The 14,991-nt window shown below is 48.7% G+C and overlaps 1 protein-coding gene across 1 annotated transcript; it reads left to right on the forward strand.

The window, feature by feature from the left end:
* PCK2 (phosphoenolpyruvate carboxykinase 2, mitochondrial) lies at positions 415-8,605 on the forward strand. The gene is made up of 10 exons (XM_018054616.1): positions 415-558; positions 2,572-2,817; positions 3,452-3,636; positions 3,723-3,926; positions 4,273-4,460; positions 4,773-4,935; positions 5,130-5,348; positions 7,196-7,333; positions 7,624-7,719; positions 7,957-8,605. Exons 1-10 carry the CDS (start codon positions 530-532, stop codon positions 8,409-8,411), a joined length of 1,923 nt encoding a protein of 640 aa, XP_017910105.1. The 5' UTR covers positions 415-529; the 3' UTR covers positions 8,412-8,605.

Below are 14,991 nucleotides of genomic sequence, written 5' to 3' on the forward strand. Positions count from 1 at the left end.
ACTAGAGTCCTGGACAACAGAAGAGCCTGGGCTCAGAGTGCCCAAGCCCCGGGAGGAAAGGGAAAGGCAAAGCCCAGCCCCCGGCTTCTAAACCTCCAGCTTTCCGTGGGTTCCACCTCTGGCCTCGGCCCTAGTTCTTGGTTTGTTTGCCACCCAGTGCCTGCCAGTCGCTATTTCCCAGGAGCAAGAGTCCTCAAAATTTCATCATGTGCAGGGGGCGAGGCGGACCGGTGGGGCGGGGCTTCGGGGCCGAGGAGAGGAACCAGTCCTCCAATGGGAGACAAGGGTTTGGGGGCTAGGATGCAGCTGGTGGGGCCGCGGCTGGGCGGACCCGCGCGTAGCCGGGGGCGGAGAGAGGGTCCAGCCGGCCCTGCTGGGTCCCGCCCCTGCGCCGGCCCGCCTCCTTTTTAAGCGCCTCCCGCCTAGCCTGAGCTCCCGCTCTCGGCGCCGCTCCCTCGTTCCCCGCCTTCCTTATCTCCCCGGCTCCGCTCGGTTCTCGCGGCCACCCCGCAGCCCCAGCGCAGGTGCCATGGCCGCTATGTATCGCCCCGGCCTGCGGTGAGTGACCCCCAGACCGGGGCCGACCCTCACTTTCCGCCGCGCTCGCCCCCTCAGGGCTGCCATACGCGTTATCCTGCTCGTCCCCCTCGGCCTGGTTTTGCATCCGAGAGGAGGAGACGGGCAGGTGGCGAGTGTGTCTGGATCTCGTCCTCTCGGCTCGTGCGTCACGCCGGAGATCGGGGCGGCCTGAGCCGCTCCGGGTGTCTCTGTTTCCGTCCCCTCCTCCCTCTCCCTGCTTTGCTGGTCCCTGACCACACCATCTATATCTGCCACTCTCAGAACTTCCTTTCCCCCTCCTCGCTCTCCCTCGCGGGGCCCAGTCTCCATATCCCCTCCTTTGCTTGGTACAGATGTAAGTGGTTCCACAGGTTGCAGTGAGAAGTAGGGCCCTGGGGTCAAGGATGCACGAACCCCTGGGGACTGAGCTCAGAGCTCCCTAAAGAAGGTAGAAGGTAAACAGCCATTCTCCGGCCTCCCCGGGATGGGAACCTGGCCGGGAGCCCTGCACAGCTGGGGGGCTCTGGGGTCCCAAGAGGGAGGGAGGCATGGTAGAGGTAGAGACCAAGTTGCCTTCATTCTTACCTGGCTGACTTCATCCCCTGTCCAGGACGAACCCCCAGGCCCTGCCTGTCTATCGTCACCGCCTTTTCACAGCTTTCTGTCTTCCCTCTGTAGTCTCCCTTCTCAGCTTTGTCTCAGAGTCTAAGCCGACCCCCTGTCTCTCCCACAGCTGGTTCCACTAGGCTAGCCATTGTGGGTGGTCTCTGGAGCAGAGAAAAAGAAGGTCCCACTCCAGAGACTGGAGAAGAGCAGGGGGAGCTTCACAGGAGACTCCCGGAGGCAGCCTCCCCACAGAGAGAGGTTCTCCCCAAGGCTGAATGCCTTTAAAATTAATGCTTGGGGAAAACTCTCAGAGGCCGAACAGAACAGGTCCCAGGAGGCTTCCTCCTCTGCCCCTAGGGCCACGCTAGGTCTCCACCCTGCCACCCAGCTCCCAGGCCTGAGTGTCCTCTCTTCCCCAGGCTTCCTCCCTGTGAGCCTGAGCACCCTGCAGTCTAATGCTCCACCCCACTGCCAAAGCTCTAGGCATTTGTTCTTTAGGAAAGAGAGCCAAGAGAGGGACAGGGTCATGCAGTGCTGGGCGTGTAGGGTACAGTTTCTGGTGGGCAAGGCCCTGGCATAGGAGGAGGGTAACTTCCCTCTCTTGGCCTTTGCTCTCTCTGCATCACTTCACCTTGGGTCCAGGCCAATCAGAGCAGACCCTACTTTTCCCTCTCCTAAGGGTGTGAAGGGACAGATTCCAGGGGCTCTGTTCTAAGAATTGGGGCATGCAGCCCAGCCAGTGATATTCCCTGACAGTCAGCCTTCCACACAGTTTGAAAATACCTACCTACCCAGTGGCAACACTTTATGCAATCCTTGTTGGGCCGCTGGGCAGCCACAGATCCAATGCCTGAAACCCTGACATCCGATCACCCACTCTTTGTGAAAGGGCCCAAATTGAGAAAATTGGGACTTAACCATGTCACAGACCTGGTCCTCTGCTTGAAGCTTTCACAGCCTTACAGCATGCAAAACTATACTTGAGAATGAAAAGAACACCAGAAACATGAAGCTGTCACCTGGGCACAATTTATTGACATTTGGGCCACAGGACACCTGCTCATTTCCAGACATTGACCAGATGTAGTAAACCATGGGCATGAGCCAAGCCTACAAAAACATCAGCATGCCTAAACATATACTTCCATATTGCCAGACATGTGCCCTTATGCTCATTTGGTGATACCTGTCCCTTGCTAATCAGGAGACACCTTCACTAAGCCTCATAAAGGCCACAAAATACACATGGCCTGAACCCATCTCCTTCACCTAGTCTGACCTCTTCGTGGTGCCTGTACCCAGATGGACTTTAGCTCGTCTTTAGAAGCCCAGCCCTCTGTACCCTTGACTTGCCCATCTTCCATGAGAACACCTGGCCCATTACCTCTCTTGTTTCTTCTCTTGCAGGCTTAGCTGGCACAGGCTGAGCCCCTGGGGTTGGTCGTCACGGTGTAGCATCCAGACGCTGCGAGTCCTCAGCGGAGATCTGGGCCAACTGCCTGCTAAGGTTCGAGACTTTGTGGAGCACAGTGCCCGTCTGTGCCAACCAGAAAGCATCCACATCTGTGATGGGACCGAGGCAGAGAACACTGCCATGCTGGCCCTTCTGGAACAGCAGGGACTCATCCGAAAACTCCCGAAGTACAAGAATTGGTAAGTCCTGAGCCCAGCAACCTGCGACATGGGGGCAGCTGCGTGGACCGAGGCCACTTTGGGTTTACCGAGACAAAATCCAATTTTAAATAGACCATGCCAATGGAATAAGCAGAATGGAGCTTTGAGGGAAACCATCAGAAATTATTGCAGTTGGTCTATACTTTTATGTTAAGTTGATACAAATAAAAGCCTTTACTTTTTTTTTTTTTACTTACAAATTCAGGGAGTTTCTGCCAGGGCAGAGGCCATTAGATGGCTGGGGGCCAAGGGAACTACCCCTTAGATTGGGACAAAATCTGGGGGAGAGAACTTCCCTGGTGGTCCAGTGGTTCAGAATCTGCCTTGCAAAGCAGAGGACGTGAGTTTGATCCCTGGTCCAGGAACTAAGATCCCACATGGTGCAGAGCAACTAAGCCCACACACTGGAATTACTGAGCCCATGTGCTTGGCATGCCGCAAACTAAGACCCAAAAATTAAAAAAAAAAAATCTGGGGGAAGAACTGAGATGCAAACGGATGGGAAAAAATAAGGCCAACAGAAGATCTGGAGACAAAGCTGGACATGAAAGAGTGGGTCTGGGGTGAGGGCGGTCTGCTGGCCACTATCTTCTTGATATCCGCTCTCCCCCAGCTGGCTGGCCCGCACAGACCCCAAGGATGTGGCACGAGTAGAGAGCAAGACGGTGATTGTAACTGCTTCTCAACGGGACACGGTGCCCCTCCCGGCTGGTGGGGCCCGTGGGCAGCTAGGCAACTGGATGTCCCCAGCTGAGTTCCAGCAAGCTGTGGATGAGAGGTTTCCAGGCTGCATGCAGGGTAATCAGGGCAGGGACACAGAGGCAGGGGCACTGAAGGTATCAACAGGTTGGAACCCTTCATCCAGGTGGCATTTTCCTCCGTAGGCCGAACCATGTACGTGCTTCCGTTCAGCATGGGTCCCGTAGGCTCCCCGCTGTCCCGCATCGGAGTGCAGCTCACAGACTCTGCCTACGTGGTGGCAAGCATGCGGATTATGACCCGGCTGGGGACGCCTGTGCTTCAGGCCCTGGGAGATGGCGACTTTGTCAAGTGTCTTCACTCTGTGGGCCAACCCTTTACTGGGCAAGGTGAGCACCTGCTCTGCCCAGGGGAGGACACAGAGGCCCGCTTGTACTCAGAGGGAACCCCACAGCCTAGCCATCCTGATTAGTGAGATAGTGAAGTCCCATGTTCTAGAGCAGGAGTGGGCTGGGAGTGAGTCTGTGTTGACAAAGTCGTTTGCACAAGATTGAGAAGAATTATCCAAGAATAGGGGCACCGGAGCTGACAGGTGTCATGAGGTAGGCGGTTTTAGCCACCCACTGACACCACCACTGCTCCCAGTGTCTTTCCTGCCAACCCCAATCCCTCCAGCCCCTGACACCCTGATGCCTGATGCCCCTGCCAGCAGCCCCATGAATCCATTGTCCCCAGGGGAGCCGGTGTGCCAGTGGCCATGCAATCCAGAGAAAACCCTGATTGGCCACGTGCCCGACCAGCGGGAGATCATCTCCTTCGGCAGCGGCTATGGTGGCAACTCCCTGCTGGGCAAGAAGTGCTTTGCCCTTCGCATCGCCTCTCGGCTGGCCCGGGATGAGGGCTGGCTGGCGGAGCACATGCTGGTGAGGGCCTGGTGAGGGTCTGAGGGGGGCAGGCCAGGGGTGGGGCCTGACCAGTCAGCCTCAGCCTCGCCTCTCCACTGCCAGACTGAAGGCCAAGGACTCAGCCCAGATGCCCAAAGCTTTGGCCTGAGGCTGCTGACTGTTGGGGGGCTTCCCCTTGCTGCCACCCCAGGCCCCATGGCCAGGCGGTGTACCCAATTAGTGAATAGACCTTGGTCCTCCCTGTCGACCCCTAGCTGTCCTTCCCAAGCAGGCCATTCCTGACCTCTGTCTGGTGCTCTCTTCCTTGTCCTCTCTCTCCCCAACTCGCAGATCCTGGGAATCACCAATCCCGCGGGGAAGAAGCGTTATGTGGCAGCCGCCTTCCCCAGTGCTTGTGGCAAGACAAACCTGGCCATGATGCGGCCGGCACTGCCAGGCTGGAAAGTGGAGTGTGTGGGGGATGACATTGCCTGGATGAGGTTTGACAGTGATGGTGAGAGGCCCTCAGATCATACTCTGGGTTCCCCCCTGCCTCCTGGCAGCCCCCCACCCTGGAGATGCAGAGCCTTTCCCCTCAGATCTAGGGTCTAGCTCAGGGCAGGGAGGAGCTGAGCAAGACCTTCCAAGACTGAGCCTCTCAACTTTTCCTGGTTAGTCCTTCCTTTTTTTCACTTCTCCTCCCAACAGGTCGACTCCGGGCCATCAACCCTGAGAATGGCTTCTTTGGGGTGGCCCCTGGCACCTCTGCCACCACCAATCCCAATGCTATGGCCACAATCCAGAGTAACACCATTTTCACCAATGTGGCTGAGACCAGCGATGGCGGCGTGTACTGGGAGGGCATCGATCAGCCTCTTCCACCTGGCGTCACTGTGACCTCCTGGCTAGGCAAACCCTGGAAACCTGGTATGAGGAGTTAGTCAGACCCGGGGCTCAGTACCTTGTTGATGTAAAGGAACCTGCAACCACCTCCCAGGACCTCTGGGAGGCCCAGGGATTTATGAATGTTCTGTTTTCTAACCCTAAGCAAGATCTCAAGTCACATCCCAGCTCCACCAAGTATTGGCTCTGTGGCCTGACAGAGTTGCTAAAACCTCCTGAGCTTCAGGGTCCCCATCACTTGAATGGGGGTAGTTATTACAGTAACTAGCTCATAAGGTGTTGGAGGATTAAATTAAAGAATGTATGTAAAAGGTTCAACATAGTGCCAAATACATAGTAAATTCTCAATTAATATAAGCTGAATGTTTTTAAAGGGGACGGGCTGTCTTGGAAATTTTTACAGAAAGAATGGGACTCAAAGCACAATCCATAAAGTTGGACCCATTAGGAAGGAGGAAGCCTGCCCCTCCCCTCCCCTGGGTCCCCACCGCCACCCTCCTAAAATAACCATTGGCTAAAGGTCAGTATTGTTAACTTTCCCCTGCTCTTCCAACATATTCACCCCAGTCCTTTCAAACGAAGTTAGACCAGCTCTTTAGCCTCTCCTGGAAGCTAGTTTCTCAACCATGTCATTACTCTCCAGTGCCCTGCCGCCCTTCCCTTCCCCCAGTCCTGCACTCTGGACCTTCAGCTTTTAGTGGCCTTTGGCATTTAGACAGCCGAGATCTAGGGTTGGGAGCAAAGAAGAGCTTAGCAGGGGAGGGTGGCCTGTGGTCACTGAAGCCTACATTCAAGTTTTCCAGGCTGGCTTAGCAGTCACCCTCTTCATCTAATCCTTCATTTTCTCTAACACCATCATTAAGCCCTCCTCAGCCTCCCCACCCAACTTCAAAATCCAAGAAACTTTCATATTTCCCCACAGGCTAGTTGCCCAACCCTTTCATCATCCCTGGATTCAGGGGTATTACTAGGGCGTGTTGTACCAGCTTCAGTTCTCAGAATAATACCCTGAGCTAGGTCCTGAACTGAGGATGAAAGTGCCAGAGAGAAGCGTAAGGGATGGTTCTTATATGAGAGTGGAGGCAGGAGCCGGGCTGGAGCAGGGCAGGGTACACTGGCTCTGTGACTCCCTTGCCCCCCAGGTCTGAGCAGCAACTTCTAGCAGAGAAAGTACTGTGCCCATTCAGGGCCCCCATGATGGGGCTTTATACATATGCCACTGACTCGGTCCCATCTCCTCTCCAGGCATCTGAAGGGGCCTAAAATGACCTCCTCAGGTAACAACTGTCCAGGTTACGTCCTCAACTGAGTTCTTCAAGCCCTGTCACTCCAGCAGGGTCTAAGCAGACCCAGGGAAATTACCAAAATACTGCCTGCTTTAAAATTAGTTCCTGTTTGCATTTTGATAACTCAGGAAATTGTCTTCCACCATTTGCTGATGGAAAGTCAGTTATCTGAAATACTGACCTGACAGTCTCAGTTTTTGCTTTAGGTTTGAGTGTTTATTTAAATAATAATCTCATAAAAGAGTTTCTGGGGCAAAATTTCTATTATAACTCTATGACAGTATTTAACCCCATTCCCTTAAGCACTGGCCAAATTCTGTAACTTAGTATAAACATTAATATCCTGCTAAACCCCAGTTCCTCTCCCATTCTTTTCTCCCATAACTCAGTTGGCAGCACCATCATGGATAAATAACTTGATCTTCAGGGGAGATGTTGTGGCTCCCTTCTCCCTACTAACCTCCAACTCAAGGTTGCAGGGAGCCAATGAGGCAAAAAGAAATTGTGCAAGAGTGCCTGCAAAGGTATGTGTGTTGGGAGTGGACATGCCCTTGGAAGTGATAGTATTTGTATTTGCTCTGCCAGGTGACAAGGAGCCCTGTGCGCATCCCAACTCTCGCTTTTGTGCCCCGGCTGGCCAGTGCCCCATCATAGACCCCGCCTGGGAGGCCCCAGAGGGAGTCCCCATTGACGCCATCATCTTTGGAGGCCGTAGACCCAAAGGTAAACATCATGCAGGCTCCGTGCCTTCTGGGTTAAGAGTCAGGCTCTCTATCAGGACACACCTCCCTCTTGTACTTAAAGCTCAGAAGGCCTCAACCTGGATTGCTAACTACAGCTGTCTGCCTGTAGAGCGCCCCCGCCCCTGGAGAATCAAGGTGGAGGGGGCAGCATAGGGTTTGAAAATCCACAGTGGAGGTCCTAGGAGAGAGTAGGAGTTGAGATCACCAAAAGGGATAGAGTGATGGTGCAAAGATAAGGGCTGCCTTTGACCATGTGCCCTGGTGTCCCAGGAGTCCCCCTGGTATATGAGGCCTTCAACTGGCGCCACGGGGTGTTTGTGGGCAGTGCCATGCGCTCCGAGGCCACTGCAGCGGCTGAACACAAAGGTGAGTGCCCTCCCTGCTTCACTCCTCTGCCCACCTTGCCTCTTCTCTCCCTCCATGAGCCAGGCCTTCCTCCTGCCCACCCCTTCCCAGGTGTATCTTTTCCCTACTCCCTTCTCCTAGCCCTGCCTTAAGGATATTCCAGTACCACCAACATTTCACAGCTTCCTCCAGCTGGAGGCAGAATACTCTTCTCCAGTAAGAAAGGAGATTCCTTACCCATCCTGCTCCCCTCCCCAGGGAAGGTCATCATGCATGACCCATTTGCCATGCGGCCGTTTTTCGGCTACAACTTTGGGCGCTACCTTGAACACTGGCTGAGCATGGAGGGGCGCAAGGGGGTCCGGCTGCCCCGCATCTTCCATGTCAACTGGTTCCGGCGCGACGAGGCGGGCCGCTTCCTGTGGCCAGGCTTTGGAGAGAATGCCCGGGTGCTAGACTGGATCTGCCGACGGCTCGACGGGGAGGACAGTGCCCGGGAGACACCCATCGGGCTGGTGCCTAAGGAAGGCGCCTTGGATCTCAGCAGCCTGGGAGCCATAGACACCACCCAGCTGTTCTCCCTTCCCAAGGACTTTTGGCAACAGGAGGTTCATGACATTCGGAGCTATCTGACAGAGCAGGTCAACCAGGATCTGCCCAAGGAAGTGCTGGCTGAGCTGGAGGCCCTGGAGGGACGTGTGCGCAGAATGTGATCTGAGCCTTCAGCTAGCAAGGGGGCACAGCACCCCCCTACCCCCACCTTCAACTCCCCTGGAATAAGCAAGCCACCAGGCTTGCAGAAACTATGAGCAACTTAACAACACTCTCATCCTCTGGGTGCTGTGAGATCAAGCCCCAGAGCTTTCCCCACATGCTGCCTAATAATGAGATGCTCATTTATATAACATTTGTGCTGTTTTCATTTCCTGCCTGTCTTCACAGGCTTCCCTTTAACACTAATTTCACAATCTTCTTCCAAGCAGCTGGTGTCCCAGTGCAGCCTGCCCTGGCATGGCCCAGTGGTATAAGGATCTCTCTCACAGGCAGCTCAACCACCGAGCCAGATAAGTAGAAACTGCTGGGAGAAGACAGTATCTACTGGTGTCCTGAGGAATTAAAAAGGAGGGACCTCTGTGAGCAGCTCAGAATAGCCTCCAGGCCTAAAATTCCTAATCTCCCATCAGAGAAGCGGAAGCCTCTATGACCCCACTCCAGTGACGCGGCTCCACTGTCAGTTCTCAGACCTGTTTTTCCTCCTGCATTACCCTGAAGTTTGACTCACAAAGTATTCATGAGAGCTGATTCAATATTGAGGCAGCTAACGCTTCCACAGTACCTTCTGTGTGACAGGCACTGTTCAGGAGTGACGGCTGAGAATAACTTCACCCGTGATCTGGATCTGCCTGAGTGAATGTATAAACTGAGATGGGTACGATGGAAGTTTGTACCCACAAAATGAGGATAAATATTCACAAAATAACTGAAAATTCCTCAGAAGAAAACCTTGGAGGAGGAAACAACAAACGTTTTTTATAGAAAACAGCCAATAACCAGTTATAATGTATAAAGAGCAAAAAGGAATCTAAAGTCAGAGTGGATTACATGCTAAAACACAGCAATGGAGTCCATGGCACTAAAATAGATTTTAAACTGCACTAACAGATATTAAAACTTCATACATAGCATGTGATAGCTAACAATATGATCAGAGGTAGCATAGTATAGATGTTAGGCACATAGTAGACTCAAGCCAGGGGTGCCTCTCAGCTTCTTCAGCTATAAAATGGGGATGTGCCTACATCTGACAGTGTTGTTTGGATTAAGAGTCAGTGAAGCCAGGCACTCATAACTATGCCTGACAAGGAATAACCATTGACTAAGTTAGCTGTTCTCACCTTTTCACTCTATATGGATTAGAGTGGGCCCCGTAGGCATGTTATACACTGCTGACTTGACAGTTTAAGAGGAAACTGAGCAATGTAAATACAATTTAGAGGAGAAAGAAAATAGGTTGGAAATAAAGTCCTTCCTGGAAAGAGGCAAGGAACTGGGATTCCAGGCACCTTTCTGATACCATACCTAAATGCACAGGAATAGGAAGGTGTTATAGCCTTAAAAATTAGTCTGGAGATTTCCCTGGAAATCCAGTGGCTGTCAGAGAACTAAGATCCCACACGCTGCATGGCAAGGCCAAAAAAACGGTTTGTTTTTTTTTTTTTTTCTCCAAAGAAGACATACAGCTGGCCAACAGGAATATGAAAAAATCTCAACTTCACTAATTATTAGAGAAATGCAATGAGATATCGCCTCATACTGGTCAGAATGGCCATCATCAAAGTCTACAAATAAATGCTGGAGAGGGTGTGGAGAAAAGGGAACCCTCCTACACTGTCAGTGAGAATGTAAACTGGTGCAGCCACTATGGAGAACACCATGGAAGTTCCTTAAAAAACTAAAATCAGAGTTACCATATGATCCAGCAATCCCACTCCTGGGCGTATATCCAGAGAAAACTAGAATTTGAAGATACACGCACCCCAGTGTTCACTGCAGCACTATTTACAATAGCCAGAACATGGAAGGAACCTAAATGTTCATTGGGAAAAAAAAAAGTCCACCAATAGATGAATGGATAAAGATGTGGTATATATATACAATGAAATATTAACCATAGAAAAGAATAAAATAATGCCATTTGCAGAAACACAGATGAACTTGGAAATTATACTAAGTGAAGTAAGCCAGACAGAGAAGACAAATATATATCACTTACATATTGAATCTGAAAGGGTACAAGTGAGCTTATTTACAAAACAGAAATAGACCCACACAGAGAAAACAAACTTATGGTTACCACAGCAGAAGGTATGAGGAAGGGATACATTAGGAGAATGGAATTAACATATACACACTACTATATATAAAATACAGATAATAAACAAGGACTTACTGTATAGCACAGGGAACTATAAATATTTTATAATAACCTACAAAAGAAACTAATCTGAAAAAGAATACATACACACACACACATATATGTATCTGAATCACTGTGCTGTATACCTGAAACTAATACAACTATACCTCAATTTTTTAAATTTAAAAAAATAAAAAGCCTGGACAAATCCCCATTTAAAAAAAAAAAAAGATTTTGCCAATTAGAATAAAATTGCATGCCCTGCAGCTCCGGATAAATGATAAAATATAGTTAACACATTTTATTAAACTCTTTAAAACATAGATATAGAAAACCATACAAAATAAAAGTGTAGCTTAATAAACTAAATCGAACCTTGAAGTCATTACCCAGAAAAACAGAACTTTGCCAAACACTAAAACTGCCACCACCATCACCACCATGTTCCTCATCTTCCCAGTCCCTCCCCTTCCTGGTGTAAACTGACACCATGGTTCATGATAATCACATCCTTGCCTTTTTCCAGTATTACCTAAATCCAGAACCCTAGACATTATAGCCTAACCTTATCCATTAAAAGAAAAAAGAAAAACCTGTATACCTTTTATATCTCTTTCAATCTACAGGTTACCCCTCTACTCTTCTCTTCAATTTAACCATTGAAGAATCCAGGCCTAGAAGTTCATCGCCTAGATTCATTAATTTGTTAAGGATTTCAGAAAAGCTGTCCTCAAACTCTTACAAATTCCCTTACAAAGGGACACTCCTTTTATTTTCTGTCTTCATTACCCTAAGGCACAGTTTATACAGGTACAGCAAGATAACTGCTTGATTCTTTTCCTTAACTTACCATCTTCAGTATAATGTTTTTTGGGACTTTTCTGGCGGTCCAGTGAGTGGCTAAGACTCTGAGTTCCCAATGCAGCAGTCCCAATTCCTGGTCAAGGAACTAGATCCCTCATGCCACAACCAAAGACCCCATGGGCCGCAACTAGAACCTGGCACAAATAAATGTTTTAGTTATTTTAAAAAATAATGATTTGGTTTCATATCATCCTTCAAACAGGTGACCAGGTTGGTTTTTTTGTGTGTGACCAATTAGTTACACACACACACACCCATTATGAACTCAAGGATTTAAACATACTTAATGTTTATTAAATTATAATGCTCAAATTACCCCTTCTTTGGCCATAGGCTTGGCTCCTGAGTCCTTTTGACTTTACCCTGATAATGTTTACTGGCTTCTTTACTATCTGGTATGGTAAGTTCCATGCTTTCCTTGTACATCTCCTACCCTAGACCCGGCGCCAGAGGTAAAGAACCCACCTGCCAATGCAGGACACATAAGAGACACAGGTTTGATCCCTGGGTTGAGAAGATTCCCTGGAGGAGGACATGGCAACCCACTCCAGTATTCGTGCCTGCAGAAGCCCACAGACAGAGGAGCCTGGCAGGCTACATTCCATAAGGTCACAAAGAGTCAGACAGGACTGAGCACGCACACATGCACCCTAGACCTACCCCAAGCTCTGGTTTCCTTCATGGGAAATGGTATTTTAAGATTTAGGTGGTAGGAGTGTTTATTGCCACTAGATTGTTTCTAGATCTTTTCAGTGGATAGGGATAGGAAAATAAAACACCTCTTGAGTTCAAACTGATAGTTCCTATTCAAACTCAGAACTAAACTGTTTTTAACTTCTGTATCATATTTATACCTCCTACCCGCCACACAAAAAATTCTGGTTCCCAAGGACACAAAAGTATTAGAAATCCCGTAATTACTCAATCGCTTTATAGTCAACACACTTTTAAGTCCTGGGTAAACCAGCATACTTCCCCCTTTCCTTCTACATTGAGCGTGCTATAAGAAGAGAATGTATAAACACACGTCATCCATCACTTCAGAAGACAAAATGTTCCTTTGTGTTGTCCACGTGTTCCTTTGTAGCTGGACATGTGTTCCAGGAGCTCTGCCGTCACCAGGCTGGGATTAGGGAGAGGGAGGACAAAGGTAGCCAGAGAAAAATTTGTTTTCCTTCTCTCCTCTCAAGCCCAGCCCGCCCCCTGGTGGACATGCTAATGAGCAGGAAATGCCCAAAGCAGGTCAGACGGGAAGTCAACTAGCTGACATTTACAGAGCAATCACTAGAATCAGTCCTAAAATGGGTGCTAACTAGAAAACCTCTCTGTTGCTTTAAGTGTAGGTGGGGAGAGTGGAGATTGCCCAAACGAAAAGCACTTATAAATTGTTGCCAAGCAACGTGCCAAATTTCAAATTCATGAGAGGAAGGGCCAATAAAGTTTATCAAAATGACTTAATTAAAATTATTTTTTAAAGAAACACCATTTTCTTTCAATGAAACACACAGTATATCCTAACATATAAATGCTCATATACATTTTTAAATTATTGTCGCAAGTGATATAATCAGGTTCATAGGCTTAAAATCTTTTATATACAAAAATCAACCGATGTATCAAGAGATGAGATCTTACACTCTTCAGCATTTGATGTCAAGACTCATTTTGGCCATAAAACCTCAGATTTTTCTTTTTAACATTTACTGTGACTTTAAAATGCCTTATTCAATAACACACAAGTTCCATCTTTCAAAGATTTGAGTATAGATTTGTTCAGCTTTAAACGGCATTTGTAAATTAAACAGATTTGTAAGCTAAGGAGGGAAAGAGGTAATTTTTAAATGAGTTAAGATGAGTTTAACAGAAGTTTTTGTTTTCTGTAGACCTCAAGTGGTTGAACCGTGTTAACCATAATGATTTGTTCATACTGTATCTTTATCACATTAGTTCATGCAAGGCTTTCTCTACTATTTTTATAGTAGAGTATTTTTATACTTTTTAAATGCAGAATTTAAACATATTGTTTTTGCATCCACATGTCACCAGAAGAACTACCACCTTTTTGAAACCTAAAAATGTAACTTGCACAATTTCCCACAGCATAATAATAGAAGACTACATCATTTTAATGGCTACCTGGCATTTTTGTGTCTACCATATGAACCATAATTTATTTAACCAATCCTATCCTGTAGCAGTGTGCTTAGATCTATTTTGTTGCCAGTGTTTTACTACAATCCATAATTGCTCTCCTGAACATAAACATTTATGTTAAACTTGGCATATAGACTAGGGCTAGCTTCCTAGAAGTGACACTACTGGGTCATGAGAAAGGAAGTCTGATTGGTAGAGACAAACTTTCCCCCAGACAAGAAATTCTGGGAAGGTGCAGAGAAGAGAAACGAGTAAGGACTTTATGGCCATATTTGCTTGGCAAAAGTAATAAAAAAATGACAAGGGGGGACAGATCGGAGCACTTCTAAGAGTAAAAAAAGAGTCAAGCAGGCTTGGAAGTTTGTATTTGAAACAAACACTAATGAACCAGTTGTAGGTTAAGAACTAAAGGCTATTAGAGAAGAATACTTCCAGAGATTAACTAACCGGGAGAGGTGTGAAACAATGAAAATTTGATGTTGGGTGATGACTCTGAAAACCATAGGACTTGAATAACTGAATTTAAAGGGTAAAGAGAAGGGAAAGGTCATTTTGGAAAATGATTCCAAATTTTCCAGGCTGGACAACCCAGAAACCACAGAATCTAATATTTTCTGATGGTGACTCAAGACGGTGAAGAAAGGAATGGCATTTCATGGACGGAAGAGCCTGGCAGGCTACAGTCCATGGGGTCACAGAGGGTAGTAACACTTTCGCTTATATTATTTTAGAATTTATTTATAAATACATATATAATATTTATTGAGGCAATAAACACTACAGGGCAGAAAGTAATCTAGCAATAGGAGATGGCTGACTGGCAGAACAGGCTACTTAATTAGTAGATCCCAGAGCAAGAGAAAATTGTGGGGCACTTGCTCAAAAAAATTTTTAAGCATTTCAAAGGGTGATAGCAGAATATTAAACCAAGTGTGGGCCCGAGAAGCCGGCCCTGGTGATCAGGTGATAAGCACCGATCTGGCGACCTAGAAACTAGGAGGTATCGCCCAAAAGACTAACCACACCTCCGCCCTCCCAGCGAGAATGAGCCCAGGGAAACTAAGCGTCCCCACTCCCCTACCTGCCCCGAGGCGGCACCGGGAGGGGGACAAATGACAACACTTCTAAGAGACTGCTGTCTGGGGTTGTTGAGGTGCACCTCAGACCCCGGATCTACGCGCCCGCGCCCGGCACGAACAATCAACACTCCCCCCCACAGACACACACACCCAACCCCAGCAAGGGCAAGGATCCCAAAGTACACGAGTCGCGGCCTTGGACTTAGCCGAGTTACTCATAAACCGGGAGGAGGGGGTAGGAGGCGCCGCGCGCCAGGGCCGGCCTGGGGCGGAGAGGCA

This window comes from Capra hircus, chromosome 10 (assembly GCF_001704415.2).
Source record: "Capra hircus breed San Clemente chromosome 10, ASM170441v1, whole genome shotgun sequence".
Lineage (NCBI taxonomy): Eukaryota > Metazoa > Chordata > Mammalia > Artiodactyla > Bovidae > Capra > Capra hircus.